This window comes from Petaurus breviceps, unplaced genomic scaffold (assembly GCF_028583685.1).
Source record: "Petaurus breviceps papuanus isolate PSGF00001 unplaced genomic scaffold, PetGlider_PUasm1.0 90625, whole genome shotgun sequence".
NCBI classification, from domain to species: Eukaryota; Metazoa; Chordata; class Mammalia; order Diprotodontia; family Petauridae; genus Petaurus; species Petaurus breviceps.
This window is the reverse complement of record NW_027187289.1, coordinates 5,169,478-5,185,399: the sequence shown is the minus strand read 5'-3', so window position 1 is coordinate 5,185,399 and position 15,922 is coordinate 5,169,478. Positions and strand designations below refer to the sequence as shown.

The 15,922-nt window shown below is 34.9% G+C and overlaps 1 protein-coding gene across 1 annotated transcript in view; it reads left to right on the top strand.

Annotated features, from left to right (window-relative positions):
- NALCN (sodium leak channel, non-selective) overlaps positions 1 to 15,922 on the top strand; it is a 558,956-nt gene that overhangs the window by 351,338 nt on the left and 191,696 nt on the right. The window contains exon 14 of the mRNA XM_069064204.1: positions 9,270 to 9,407. Coding sequence (XP_068920305.1) covers positions 9,270 to 9,407 — 138 coding nt within the window. The remainder of the gene's footprint in view (positions 1 to 9,269; positions 9,408 to 15,922) is intronic.

Genomic DNA, 15,922 nt, shown 5'->3' with positions numbered 1-15,922 from the left:
TCCTACCAAATTTCTTTTACAACATGAATATGGTGCTGATATCTATGCTAGGGAGAATGGAAAAAAAGAGAAAGAAAACTATAGACCAATTTCTTTAATGAATATCAATGCAAAGATTTTGAATAAAATACAAGCAAAAAGATTACAGTAATAATATCACAAAGATCATACACAATGACCAGGTGGGATTTTTACCAAGAATACAAGACTGGTTCATTATTAGAGAAACTATTGGCATAACTGATCATATCAATGACAAAAACAACAAAAATCATGTGGGGTTTTTTTGCAGATGCAGGAAAAGCTTTTATCAAAAGAGTTTCCATTCCTATTGAAACAGTAGAAAGCATAGAAATCAATGGAGCCTTTCTTAAAATGCTAAGTAATATCTATCTAAAACCAAGAACAAGTATTATTTGTAAAATGGATAAACTTGGGGGTGAAGCAAGGATGTTCATTAACACCACTAGCATTCAACATGGTCCTAAAACTGCTAGCTATAGCAATAGGGCAAGAAAAATAATTTGAAGGAATAAAGATGGGCAGTGAGGAAGCTAAAATAGAACTCTTTTCAGATGATATGATGGTATATTTAGAGAACCATAGAGAATCAACTAAAAAACTAGTTGAAATGATTAATAACTTTAGCAAGTTTGTAGGATATAAAATAAGCCCATATAAATCATTAGCATTTCTCTGGGTTGCCAGCAAAGTACTGCAAGAGATAAAAAGAAAAATAGAGAAATTTCATTTATAATAAATGTAGACAGTAGAAAATATTTAGGAGTTTACCTGCCAACACAGACCAAGGGATTATATGAACACACTTACAAAACACCTTTCACTCTAATAAAGGTATATCTAAACAACTGGAGAAATATTCATTGCTCATGGGTAGACCAAGCCAATATAATATAAAAGACAACTCTACCTAAGTTAATTTGCTTACCCAGTGCCATATGAATCAAACTACCAAAGAATTATTTTTATGGAGCTAGAAAAATAATAATAAAATTCATATGGAAGAAAAAAAGGTGAATATCAAGGGAATCAAGTTTTACAAAAAATATGAAGGAGGGCAGCCTAGCAGTACCAGATTTCAAACTGTATTACAAAGCATTAATCAGCAAAGAAATCTGGTACTGACAGAGAAATAGAGTAGTGGATCAGTGTAATAGATTAGGTATACAGTACCCCATAGTAATCTAGTGTTTGATAGACAAAAAAACACAAGCTTTGGGGATAGGAACTCACCATTTGAACAAAAATTTCAGGGAAAACAGGAAAGAAGTTTGGCAGAAACTAGGCATAATCTAATATCTCACATGTATACCATGATAAGATCAAAATGGATAAATGATTTAGGCTTAAAGGATGATATCATAAGTAAATTAGGGAAGCATGGAAAAGTATACCTGTCACATCTATGGATAAAGGAAGAGTTTATGACCAAACAAGAGAGAGATAGGAAGTAAAATAGATAGCTTTGATTGTGTGAAATTTTAAAAAATTTCCACACATAAATCTAAGGCAGCCAAAATTAAAAGCAAGACAGGGAACTGAGAAAACAAATTATATATGTGATGAAGGGCTCATTTCTCAAATACATAGGGATCTGAGCCAAATTTATAAAAATAAGAACTATTCCCCAAATTGTCAAAGGATATGAACAGGCAGTTTTCAGAAGAAGAAATCAAAGATATCAACAGTCACATGAAAAACTGCTCTAAATCATGATGACCTGCTCTTGATAAAAGCATACTGGCCCTTTGTAATTATTCTTTCCTTTTCTGGATGTTCACTAACCATCTCTTGAATAATCCTTCTTAGAACTTTTATATTAAATGATATTGTATGGCTATATCAAAAATGTAGGGTGTCCCCAAAATCTTAGTCTTTAAAAATCTTTGTGAGAATCAAATGAGATAGTACTTGTAATGTACAGTGCCTATTGCAAATTAGGCACTTAATAAATGCTTATTACCTCTGTACCACAAGCTTAAACTGAACTAAGCCTTTTGAGACATTCTATATAACGGTCATATATATGTTGCCAAGTTATTGCAAAATTGGTACTGCTCTCAACAATGATTGAGATTTTTTACCTTTTTTTAAAAAGTCAATTATTACCTTTTATGCCTCTCCCCTAGGTACCTTATTAAGATCTTTAGAATCAGTTATTTTCTCTTAGTAAATTGGCAGTCCTATCCAAATTTCTTTCCCTAGTTTCAAAGACAACTCCATAGCCACACTGTTTGCCCTCCCCGTCAATTTGCCCCGCTTCCTATATCTTTCGTCACTTTACCTTATCTGCCAACATACTCTGCCCCATTTTCTTTGACTTCTAATTTGTTCCACTTATCTTTTCTTACTTATCTTGCCTTGCTGACAAACTGATCTTGCTCCATGAATGTCTCTCTTCAGATCTTTACGCCTCAATCATTTCCTCCTCCTATTTTTTTAATGGATTCTCAAAACCTATCTCCCTATTCATTTATTCTGCTTTTATCTGAAAACGTACAGTTTGAAACCATTTTTAAGTTAAGGAGAGCCACCTATTTCTCTTTGTCATTCTTACCATCACTATTGTTGTCAACACTATTTAATTATATCTCCTGCTTCCATGTCTATGCAATGTAGCCCCCATGCCTGAATATGTTCTTTTTCAGTCCCCATGCCTGATGACTCTCCTTCACCTCTACTCATAAGTTCCTTAGGTTCCTTCAAAACACAACTTTTCATTGACCTTTTCAGACTCTGCCATTGTTAAGCATAATACTTGAGACATGGCATAATTGGGCACAATACAGAAGTACTAATATCGTCTTATTCCTAAGAGCTCTGCCTCCCTGAGTGTAGCCCAATATCACATTAGATTTGTTTTTTACATCCCACTACTTTTCCTGTCTCCCCAATTTTTAGTAACTTACTCTTCCTATGCCCAGTGCTCCAGATGGATTATTCTCTATAATATGCAGCCATAACTTTATTTTGATATATTTTGCTTTAAGTTGTCTGTATACCTATCCCTTCTCTCCAGTAAGATAATAACTGTTTATGGGCAAGGACTGTTTTCCCACTGTCTTTGTATTCTCAGTGTCCATCATATTGTTTGACACTTCATACTGTCATAATAAATGCTTATCAATTTAAATTGTTGTAGAAAAGAAATGGCTTTAATATCTGAAGACCTAGATTTGAATCTCAGATCTGCCACCTGATGGCTTTGATAGCTTGGGAAGGCATTTTGACTTTCAGTGCCTTGGTTTCTTTATCGGTAAGAATGAGTGGTTGGAATAGATGATCCCTTGCGTCCTTCTAGCTCTGTCATATTGTCATCCTGTCATGTCCTTTTAAGGGTTGTCTTTTATAGACATTTCTATCTTTCATTTGTCATAATGAGAGTGAACCTTAAAAGTTTGGCTGACTGTTTGAAATTCCTTATTTTTTAGCCTTGCCAGGGCCTTGGATTCAGACCATTTTAAAAGCTCTAAATGTGTTTGTAATTAAGAAGTCTTGTATTTAATATGATGTCTAGAATCGTTTGGCAGATGTGTCCCATAAAAGCAAAATTAGGGTTATTAGTGTTGTCATATTAGCATTTAGACATGCAACTCTAGTATGGTGTAAATATCACACTGTGATTCAGAGACAAAAATATGATAATCTACTAAGATTTTAAATGGGTGGCTTGATCTGAGGAAAATAAGAACTAAGTTAGACCACCACATTCGAAATTTTTTGCATTGTTTAAACATTATTTTCCCACAGGAAGCTGGAAGAACTACTTTAAGACCATGGTTCTGATCATGTTACCTTCATCACATCTATCTCCAGATTATGGTACTGACATGTACACCAGACTTGCTCTGCCATGACTCAGAAACCTCTTCACCCTGGAAGCTCACCTCACCAGAGACCACTTTTCTCTTTAGAAGTACTCTCTACTCCTTAGGGCTCACCTTCTGATTGCCTGGCTCTTCCCAGAATCTCTCGTTTAAGGAGAAGACCCACACTAAAGATGTCATCTTCCTTCTCCAGGTTGCACTCCTGAATTTCCACAGGACCTTGTCTACCATGCACCAACACTAGTACCTTCTCCAAATACATTTTCATTCTCTCTCTCTCTCTGTCTCTCTCTGTCTCTCTCTGTCTCTCTCTGTCTCTCTCTCTCTCTCTCTCTCTCTCTCTGTTTCTCTCTCTGTCTCTCTCTCTGTCTCTTTCTCTCTCTCTCTCTTTCTCTGTCTCTCTGTCTCTCTCTCTCTCTCTGTCTCGCTGTCTCTCTCTCTGTCTCTCTGTCTCTCTCTCTCTCTCTCTTACTCTTTCTCACTCACTCTCCCTCTCTCTTTCCCTCTCCCTCTCTCCTTCCCTCTCCCTCTCTCCACTTCCCTCTTATTTGTTGCCTTCCACCTTTAGAATGCAAACTGTAGTGATTGGAAATCCTTAAATAAAAAAAAAAAACATTTAGAAATAGAATGCAACTTCCTTGAGGGCAAAGACTGCTTCTCTTTGTAATGCTTAACACAGTGTATTCTTTCACAAAATAAGTGCTTAATATATGTGCTTGTTGACTGATTTTCTTGATCAAAAACCTCCAATGGCTATTCATCTTGGCATTCAATGCCCTCCAAAATTTTGTCCCAACCAAAGGTTTTCTGGAGTCAACTCAGCAGTTCTATTAGCTGCTAAGTTTTCAGCATGAGCATTTGCACCTTGAAAGTTAACTATAAATTCATATTTGTGAATTTGACTTATCATATTATTGATTTTCTAGATTTAAGAGGTTTAGGGTAAAAAATCTTAATAATACATATTAAACTTTAAAATGAGTTGTATATACAATTTTTAGAGAGCTGGTTGTTAAACATTTACTGGTATACCTCTAAGGGAAGTCTCAGCCTACCTCTCTAGACTTTTTTTCATAATATTTGAATTTATTTTAAACTTAAGTACAAAATAAGATAAGGAAAAAAATGCATATACACAGCAGAACATAAGAGAGGATTCAACGTAAAGGAATAAATTTCTATGTCAAAAAACCTATAGGGAAGATTCTAGGAAGGTGGGGGAGTAGGTCAGAAAATTTCAAGCTCTCAAAATGTTCCTGCACAAAAGAGTTAAAATAGTACCATAGGGTGAACAAAGTGTGGGTGGGGATAAATAAGGATGGGGCACAACCCAGTCTTCCTGGGACAATTTGAGAAGATCAGGAGGACAATTCCAGGATGAGGTTTGGTCCCTGTGAAGAGTAAACACCTCCAGGCGTTTATCTTTTATTTAGTTTATTATTTAGTTGTTTGTCTGCTTCAACAACTAGGCAAGCAGCTTAAGCAACAAGTGGCAAGGCCTGGGGTTGGCTGGTTTGAGAGGCCGACTCAGCCCAAGCAACAGAAACTTTTGCCCCTGGAATAGTGAGCGGAGTTGGGTGTCTGAGCCTGGGAAGATTGAAGGAACTTCTGCTGACAAAGAATGCCAGCCCCAGATGTGCTGTGAAGAGTGCAGGAGTAAGATGGAACCAGTACATGCCCAGTGAGTGCAGAAGCAGTGGGACAGAAAGCCCCTGGCTGTGGGCATTTACAGGATGTTGGAGGTTTGGCTTTGGTTCCAGGCTAGAGGGGATAACTGAAGATCTGGGGCAAAAGGCACCATTTCCCTTACCCCAGGACTAGAGGTGACTAGAAAAAATAATTTATTTCCATAAAAAAAATGCACAGGCACAAGAAGAAGGGATCCAACCATAGAAAGCTACTATGGGAGTAGAGATGACCAGGGTTCATCTTCAGAGGAGGATAATGAAATAAAGAAAGCCCCAAAGAGTAACATCAAATAGACACCTTCCCAAAAATAATTCATAGAAGATCATAAAAAAGACTTTAAAAATCAAATGACAGAGATGGAGGAAAAACTAAAAAGAAAAAAAAATAAGATTAATCCAAGAAAAACAAGACGGGTTTGAAAGGAAAGTTAATGAATTAGAAAAGGAGATCCAGAATCTTAAGGAAGAAAATGACACCTTAAAAATTATAATTGGGCAAAGTATAGCCAGCAAAATTATAAGAAATCAAGAATTAATTAAACAAAATATGAATAATGAAAAAATAGAAGAGAAAGTGAAACATCTTATAAGAAAAACAATAGATTTGGAGAATAGATCAAGAAGAGAAAATATTAAAATAATCAGACTAACTGGAAGTTATGATCAAAAAGAGAATCTTGTTACAATAATACAAGAAATAATTAAAGAAAATTGTCCTGAATCATTAGAACAAGGGGGGAAAGTGGAAATAGAAAAAATCCGTAAATCACCATTTATAAGAGATCCAAAGAAGAAAACTCGTAGCAATATCACAGTCAAATTTTAAAACCCCCAGTTCAAGGAAAAAACTTATTAAAAGGATCAAGATTAAAACAATTTAAATATTATGATGCCACACTTAGAATTACACAAGACCTATCAGCAGAGTCACTGAAGGACTGCAGGTCTTGAAACACAACATATTGTAGATCAAAAGAACTGAGTCTTTGGCCAAAAATATCACGCCCTGCAAAGTTAAGCATTAATCTGAGTGAAAAAAAAATGGGCATTAGATAAACTCTCAGACTTTTTAGACTTTGTTTTAAAAAAATCCTAAATTTAATAGAAGATGTGATGTATAAAAACCAACAGAAATATAAGGTACATAACAAAGACTGATTATAAGGAATCCATGAGCACAGACTGTTTACTTTTTATATATGTAAAATGTATGTCTGAGATTATTATTAATAATCAGGTATCTCATAAGAAAGATTGGGGCAAACCTCAGTATGACATGAATTTAAAAAGTAAAAACTTTAGGAACAGTTAAAAGGAGTAATTATTTTATACAAACGAGGTACAAGAGGAAGAATTGATAGAGAGGAATTAGATGGGGGAGGAGGGTTGGCAGTTCTGGTACTTTTATTGGGAATGGGTTTAAGAGGGAACAATACATATATATTTAGAAGAGTATAAAAGTCTTCTAAATTCAGAAGAAATAAAACAGTAGGGGCATAGGATAGGGGGAAAGGATAAGGAAGGAATCTTTAGAGGGAAATGTGAGGGAATAGATAAAGTAGGGATATAGAAGGGTGTTTAGATTTATGGGAATGGGAAGATGGGGGAGGGATCATTGGAGGGAGCATAGGCAAGTAAAAGAAGGGCAAGGTAATAGGTAGAAGTGAAGTAGAGAAGGCAGGAGGGATAGGAAATGAAATATGCACAAACATAAAAACAAAGATCAGGAGTGGAATATGTTTGGGAAAGTATAAATCTATATAGGTGTGTATATATCTATAGCTATAGAGAAACATCTAAACTTTTTTGTAGCCTTTTGGGAAGGGGGAGGGAAAAACGAACAAAGTAAAAAAGTGCACAGCAAAGAACAAAAGAAAACTTACAAGGAAGCAAAGAAAAGATGGACAATTCTAAACACAACGTGTATTATTTATCATACAGACTTTCTTGAAATGAAAATTTATTTTTACATATTTTGATCCCTCTCCTTAATGTTCTTCTACGTGCACAACATGCTTTTATTTTCTTTCTCTGTATTTAAGTTCTAATACTTAAGTTTACTATATGTTTTTGTTTATTTTCTCTATTCTATATTTGTGTTCTGGACCTTGAGTCTAAAATTTAAAAAAAGTTAAGAAAATACTTTCAATAAATTATTTCATTTTATCCTCAAAAATACCCTATGTAATAATCTAGGTTTATTTCTCACTCATCTGTCTTAAACTCTAGCTTAAAAAAGATGATTTGCTACTCCCAAAGCTCGCCTCATGGTTTCTCACCACCATACCTTTGCTAATATTGTTTGCTCCACCAAGAATACCCTCTCATAACATCACCTGCCCAATTTCTACAAATCCATCAAACTCAGATCAAATGCCACCTCTTCCATGAAGCTTTCCTTCTTTCTTTTCCACCAGAAAAATCTTGCCTTTCTTTGAGTTAACATAGATCTTTGTTTGATGGATAATAAGAAGGTAGCACGTGTATGCATCAGAGGAAAAAAATTTAACTAGTTTACAGTTATCAAAAATCATTCTTTCCTTTCCCTGGGCTATTAAATGAGCAATGTTAGATGCTGGTCTGTTCCCAGGTGCTTATGGTGAAGCATAGTTTATGTACTAGTTGGAGAGTTAGTGGCTTTGAAAAAAATACTTGTAATTATGGACTTATTAATTAATACAAGTTTATGGAAACCTAGGGCCTGTAAGTCAATGCTTCTGAGTATGTGAATTTGAGGGTAGGTCCCTGGACAAATGGAGGGCGCTTTTTAGACCTTCAGTTGGATTCCATTATCTCTAGGATAACCTCCATTTAGGCAACATAATGGTGAATGAGAATTTAAGCAGCCATAACCTCCTTGTGCAAGGAGGCTATTTTATTCATTGCATTTTCATTCCCAGTGCCTAGAACAATGTTTGACATATAGTATGTGCTTAATAAATGCTAATTAATAGATTAATAGGCGTTAAAGCAGGTCCTCTATCCTGTGTCTGATCAGCATGATTGAGCTATACTGGTTTCTGCTGATCTCCATGGGTACCAGTGGTCTAGTTCTGAGACCCTAATTGTCACCACACAAGAAAAAAAAAAGATGGGACCAGGGCAACACCTGGACTTGACACTAATGTTAATGGTTTTAGGTTCCTTGTACTTTCAAATTTTACCTTGATTCTCACTGCATATAGTATCAGACCTTTTTATGCTGATTAATTTTACTAAGGTGTTTTTTTTTTGTTTTCTCCTTATTCTTTTTTTTTGTTATTTAAGGGATTTTTCCCCTAGAAATGGGAAAGAATACTTTGGAAAATATAGGTGAAAACAAACCAAAATGAAGTGATTTTTTAAACTTCTATCTTGTTTCATTATTATCTGTATTCATTACTCATCTGCCCAACAAGACTCTAAATTCCATAAGACAAGAACCACATTTTATTTTTGTTTGTGTCTCTCTTGGCAGTGACTTGAATTCAATAAATATTTGTTGGATGACGATATGAAGGATGTTCTAATTCTTACCGTTCAGTATCACATATTGAGTTCTATAATCATGATTTTTACAAGTTTGTTCCTTGAAGCTTCTTAACAATGAACAGGCATAGGTGGTAGCCACCCTTGTCCTTACTCTTCCTACCCTCTCTACCTATATTTTTAAAGGGCCTGCATAGACCAAATTCAACACCAAATATATTCCTAAGACTTGTGTCTTAATACTTTTCACTTTTTTCTCTTTTAGGCATTTATGTCAATGTTCCAGATTCTTACCCAGGAAGGATGGGTAGATGTCATGGACCAGACTCTCAATGCTGTAGGCCACATGTGGGCACCTGTGGTTGCCATCTACTTCATACTTTATCATCTATTTGCTACTCTGGTGAGTTGGGCATGGAACACTTACATTTTTATCACAGTTATTTTTAATTGTAGCTGGGATTTGATCATACGTATCATGTTTAATCTATTGTAAAATTCTTCATGAAAACCATTCAGGCTTCTAAAGGAAGTGGTTACCCTCTATCAGGTATGACTTCTTGCATAAGAACCAAATCCCTGTGCTCATCTGGTACTTTTAACCATTGTGAGTTTGCACAGTTCAGATTATCTAACAATGGAACCAAGCCTTGTTGTTTATTGTGTAGAGACACTCTCCTCAGTTTCATTATATTTTCTTCACAGCTGTAATTAAACCGGAGACAGAAGCCTAAGACCTCAGGGTGCTATTTGTTAATTAGAAATCAGCACAATGTTTTCATGCTGTGTTCTCCTAAAAGAAGCACATGGGAGAAAAGTGCATGGTTATAGATCATGGAATAGCTTGACAAAATGAAATACTAAAATCCATGAGAAATTCAATTCTGTCAAAAAAAAAAAAGAAATCTCTCCCCAATGCATTTCCATGGTAGGGGGAAATAAAGTTAGGAACTGCTAACCAGGGTACATTGAAGAATATATTTCATGATCCTCTGTCACTATAATTGCCTATCTCAGCGAATGGGACCTCTACACTTTCAAGACACAGACCTGAATACCAGAAACTTGTAATTAACCTAGTATCATTCTTTTACTCCTGTACCCCATACTTTTTGTTTTTTTTTTAAACAATCGGGGTTAAGTAACTTGCTCAAGGTTACATGGCCAGTTATTTCTGGGTGTGGTACTGAGTATCTGAGCCTGGGATTCGATCTCCAGGTCATCCCAACACTGGAGCCAGTGCTCTTACTTGCTGAGCCACCTGGCCGCCCCTAAGCAATTGGGGTTAAGTAATTTGCTCAAGGTTATATAGCCAAATGTTTCTGGGTGGGTGCTAAGTGTCTGAGCCCGGGATTCGATCTCCAGGTCATCCTGGCACTGGAGCTGGTGCTCTTACTCGCTGTGCTACCTGGCCACCCCAGAGAGGTGATGTTTTGAAGTGAAAAGCATCCCAGATTTAGAGTCAGCAAGAGTCTGGGTTTGAATCCTGCCTCTGACACTTATGTTCATGTTGTGTGATCATGGACAAATTACTTATCCTCCCTTTTCCTCAATTTACCCATCCACAAAATGGGAATAATAATTCTTGTAGTTATTACTGTATATTAAACACTCTATTAACATCAGTTATTAGGACTAAGACCTCTACCTAACTCATTGATCATATTAGAAAATGTCAATTGAGTAGCAACTATGGTTTAAACTCTGGAATTTTTTACCCAAGATACAGTAATGGGGGTGGTGTGGAGTATGTATAGGAAGCATTGTGGGATGTGAGGTGAACACTGCAAATAGTAAAGTAAAATAATTAATATTATTTTAAAATCCCAACTTTCCTTCCCATTATAATTTTGTCAAGTATACTACATGGAGAGTGACTACAGCAGCTTGCTAGAGTCAGCTCAAACTGGAGAGTGAGAGGCAATTTCATGTGGGCACTTACACTTGGAAAACAGCAAACATTGCAAACGAGGGCTTGATTTGTTATATCTTTGATTGTACCTGGCATAAGAAAGTGATGGAGAAAATGTTGATTATGTAAATTAAACTTAAGCATGTGTCTTGGTTACTTTTTACCCAAAAAAAGAGCTGTTTGTTAAACATTTACCATCATGCCACTGAGATATGATTGTTGAGACAAATCTCACAATCTGGGGTGTTATTGGTACATGAATTCCTACCTATAGAACTAAAGCTAAGTAAACCCTTGAAGAGCTTTGGATCCATTTGTAATTTACTTTATACTTAAACTGCCCATTGTGGGAGACTGATTTTCTAACATTTGAAATGAACTGTTTCATTATTGTGGCTTACAATATAAATATATATATATATATATACATATATATATATATTTTTCCTCTGACATGAATCCAGGTCTTCCTAAAATCAAGATTATTTCCTTTTACTCTTTCTATCTATAAAATAATAATGGCCAACATTTACATAAAACTTTAAGGTTCACAAAATACTTTATAAACATATACTTATTTGATTCTCATAATTACCCTGGGATGCTATTATTATCCCCAGTTTACAGATATAGAAATTGAGGCAGACACCCAAAAACTCTGTGACTGGGAGTTTTCTGTTTATCACAGAGCCTAAGGACACTTTTTACGAATATCATTTTTAAATGCCTAAAATAAAATATATAGAATTATAAAAGCAATCACTTATATTGAAATACAGATGTAAACTTTTTCCACCATTAGGTGCAATATCTCTCCACAATATCTCTCCCCAATATCTCTCCACAGACCCCAATCTTGAATGACAGGCAATCTTGAAAGTTTCTTCCAGCTCCAAGATTTCATTAATCTATGCTATTAATCAAAAGTCACTCCTTCTTTCATTTTCATTGACAAATCACTACTTTATCAAAAATTATACTCATGACCTATTACTAGGACATTATTATTATGATTTGTTACTCAGATTACTTTTCTTCCTTATCTAAAATACTTATAATTGACTTTTTATATATAACTTCTTGCATGCTAGCCTCTTTATCCATATTTCTTCATCTTTGTCATATTTTACTTTTTAAATTAGTACCCCTCTTCCTTCTCTTTCATTTATTATCATCTTAAAATCAAAATAAAAGTTGATTTGTTGTTGTTATTAGATTTAATAATTGATTATGTTTATTTCTGCCAGAACATGCTTTATCATTATTCTTGCAAACATACTCTTTAGCTAGAATATTATAGGCTGGAAACCACAAGAGGGTAGTGGGGAGTACTAGGAAAAGTGTGATGAACAGAGCTATTGAATAGGACTGATCGGAGACAAAATTGTGACATAGGCAAAGCAGCTCAAGCCATACCTTGCTAGAAAGGCCTCTGGATTTAGTATCAGAATACTAGTGCTTGAACTTCTGCTCTGCCACTGACTTGTAAACTTACAGAATCAAGATCATTTTCCCTTGGCTTTGTTGGACAAAAGCAGAAGTACTTAACCTAGGCAGTGATAAGATTACATCTAAAATTATTTTGACCCCTCTTTTCAATAAAATTTCTTTCCTTTTAAATTTTTGTAATTAATCTTATGTATGTAAAAACTTTTTTTTGTCTGAGAAGTGGTTTTTCATTGGCTTTATAGATGGAATAGCTTGACATATATATATATAGCATGGAATAGCTTGACAAAATGAAATACTAAAATCCATGAGAAATTCAGTTCTGTCAAAAAAAAACCCCAGTCTCTTCTTTTTTTCACCAGCTTATTTCACAGACTTTATTGGCTTGCCAAATGGTCCATAATGGGGGGTAGAGGGGAAGATGCTAAAAACCCCTAAAATGCATAAATACTGAAAAATAGCAGATAATTAATAGCTTTACTAAAATAACAAGATTCAAAAGTCTTTCTGCCCTTAACAAAACCTAGGAAGAAGGACAAAAAAAATTCTATTTAAAATAATAACATATGCGGAGGCTAGGTGGCACAGTGAATAAAGTCTGGCCCTGAAGTCAGGAGGATCTGAGTTCAAATCCAGCCTCAGACACTTAACACAAAAACTAGCTGTGTGACCTTGGGCAAGTCACTTAACCCCAATTGCCCTCCAAAAAGCAAAAAAAAAAATAGTAGCATAATGTATTAATGGTTTCAGAATTCATCTCCCTACCAAGCCACACAGAATCATAGATGTAGAATTGGAAGGAAATTTAGAGTTCATCAAGTTCAACCTTCTCATTTTGCTAAGCTAAGGAAAATTGAGTTTGTGAACTGCCCATTGTCAGAAAACTAGTGTATGACAGAAGAGATGACTCCAGATTTTTCTTATTCAAGATATACCTCTCAATTCATTTCTTCATGTTTCCTCACTGTGTTTGCAACAAGGGAACATTTTTATAGACATGAAAGGAAAACTAATAATTGAAGAGATAGTCAATGTTGATGGTAAGGACGTACCAATACAACAAAACCCATGATCCTACCCAAGTCGATAGTTTGATTTGGTTCTACACCTATGAGATTATTAAGGAAACATTTTCTAGAATTTGACTAAATAATAAAGTATCAAAAGAGGAAGAGGAAGGGAATTAGAATTTATATATTATTTATTATATGCCATTATGCTTAGTGCTTTACAAATAATATTTGATTTGTTTCTCATAATAATCCTGGGAGGTAGGTACTGTTATTATTCTCATTTCACAGATGAGGAAACTGAGGCAAACACAGGTTAAGTGACTTGCTCAGGATCACACAGATAGTGTCAGAGGCCTATTTTGAACTGAAGGAAGACTCTTCCTGACTACAGGCCCAGCACTCTATCCAATGTTTCAACAGGTGTCTTTAATAAATAATAAAAGCCATTTAGAGACATAAAAGAAGAAGAATAATGTAAGAATTGCATGTGTGTGTGGGTAGGAAAGGAAAACTATCATTCTAATTAACATATGAACCTCCTTATGAGGAGAATCCCTCTGCTAGCAAAGAGTGATACCTACTCTGCATCCAGTATTCAATTTTACCTGAAGATTTTAATGTTGGAGTGTTCATAAGGGAGGATGGTGGAGATATATATTGGAAAACTTAGTTCAGGAGTAATAAATGAGAGAGACAAACATTTGAAGACTATAAGTATAAATAGCTTATTCAGGAAAAGAGCCAGGGGTAATAGAAATGGTGAGCTGAAAATAATATCACATAAAGTGAAATTGATTGTAATTTATAAAATAGAAAATAACTCTTTACCAGGGTGAGAGTCATTTCTGCATCAATTTTCTCTGTACAGAAAGTTCACCAGCTTGCTAGAGCCAAAATCAAATTAATAAAATTAGATTAAATTTGAAAAAAACATGAGAAACTATTGTCTGAGGCACCTCAAATCTGATGTTTTTAAACAATCTAGTGACATTAAAAATTGGGAAATGCATAAAAGAATAAACATTGACACAGTATCATTGTTTCCTAATGAATTTAAATTGAAGAAATAAATTGCCACAGAGGAAAATAGAAGCACCTAACAACCACATTAGTCAGTAAACCTTGATCTAGTTAGACTATGAGCTCCTTAAAAGAAGAGACTGGGGTTTTTTTCCCTTTGTTTTATTCCCAACACTTAGCACAATGCCTGGCAGATAGTGGACACTTAAAAAATACTTGTTGAATGATAAACAGAAAATTAGAAGAGTCACAAGAAACACCAATTTAGATTATAAATTTATTTGAAAAGTCTTATAGTAGAAGATTATGAGCAGTATCACCTCATAAAATAGCAAGAAGTAGTCAAAGGGAAAAATAAGTTTGTAGAAAGCAAAACATCCCAAAGAAGCCAGATCACCCAGAAGGTATTTAAGGATGAAAAATTTAAAGAACAAAAGAGAGATTAAAATGGATAAGATCTATTAAGTTTTCTTCATTTAAAAAAATTTTTTGTCAATGGTATTTGAAATGCCACCCTTGAGCTCTACCACCAAAGTTGCTTTTGTGAAACATAAGAAAATAGAAATGGTACCTAGACAAATAAAATGGGAAAGGCTACTAGATAATACATTAAAGGAAACAAAATCTTTAGAATATTGAAGAATCAATTCCCAAGACTTACGAAAAAAGAGAGAACACCAAACATAGGGAAAACATCTTGGATAGTATTACAAAAAAAGGGCCATTGAAAAAATGTCCATAATTACTAAACAATATAACTGCTTTCTGACCTAGATCCCATCCAGGAGAGCAATAAAGTAGGAAGGCTACTTTTGGGAGAATATACCCTTTACCCAGGTGACTTGATTTCCCCCATGGCTTGGATGATGTGAGATTCAACAATTCTCTTCCTTTAGATGAGATGGAAGACTACCAGACTTTTCAAACTGTCACGCAGTTAAACTTTCTTTAATGTGCTGTCTCCCCTTCTTGGGATATGAACTCAAGAACAGGACTTCTATGCCTTTTTTCTGTTTGCATCCCAAGTACTTAATGCACAGTGCTTCATAAATGCTTTTTTAGTTGTTTATTCATCTCAACAAAATTCTACATGTTTCAGGAGCATCTTTGATGAAGATACACTATGGGAATCTGCAGGGTTCTGTAAATTATATTCTATGTGAGATCACATTTTAATAACACAACTGCTTGAATACATGATTCCATTGTATTTTAGTTTGTTGATTCTATAATGTCTGACGGTTGGTATCTGGGACAGAAGGGAGGAAGAGGAATTGGACCTATGATTTTGTTGCTACAGGGAAATTCCTTTGATCAGGATCTGCTCTATAATCTTATTTTAAAGAGTTGGCTCAGGTACTGAGAGATTTAATGATTTATCCAGGATCACATAGGCAGCATATGTCAAAGCAAGAACATGAGCCTGTGTGTTCTCAACTCCAAGACCAGGTCTCTATCTTTTTGCCAATGTGAAATTTGTTAATAAGTGCGTTATTAATTTTATCATTATTTTAAAATTATTTT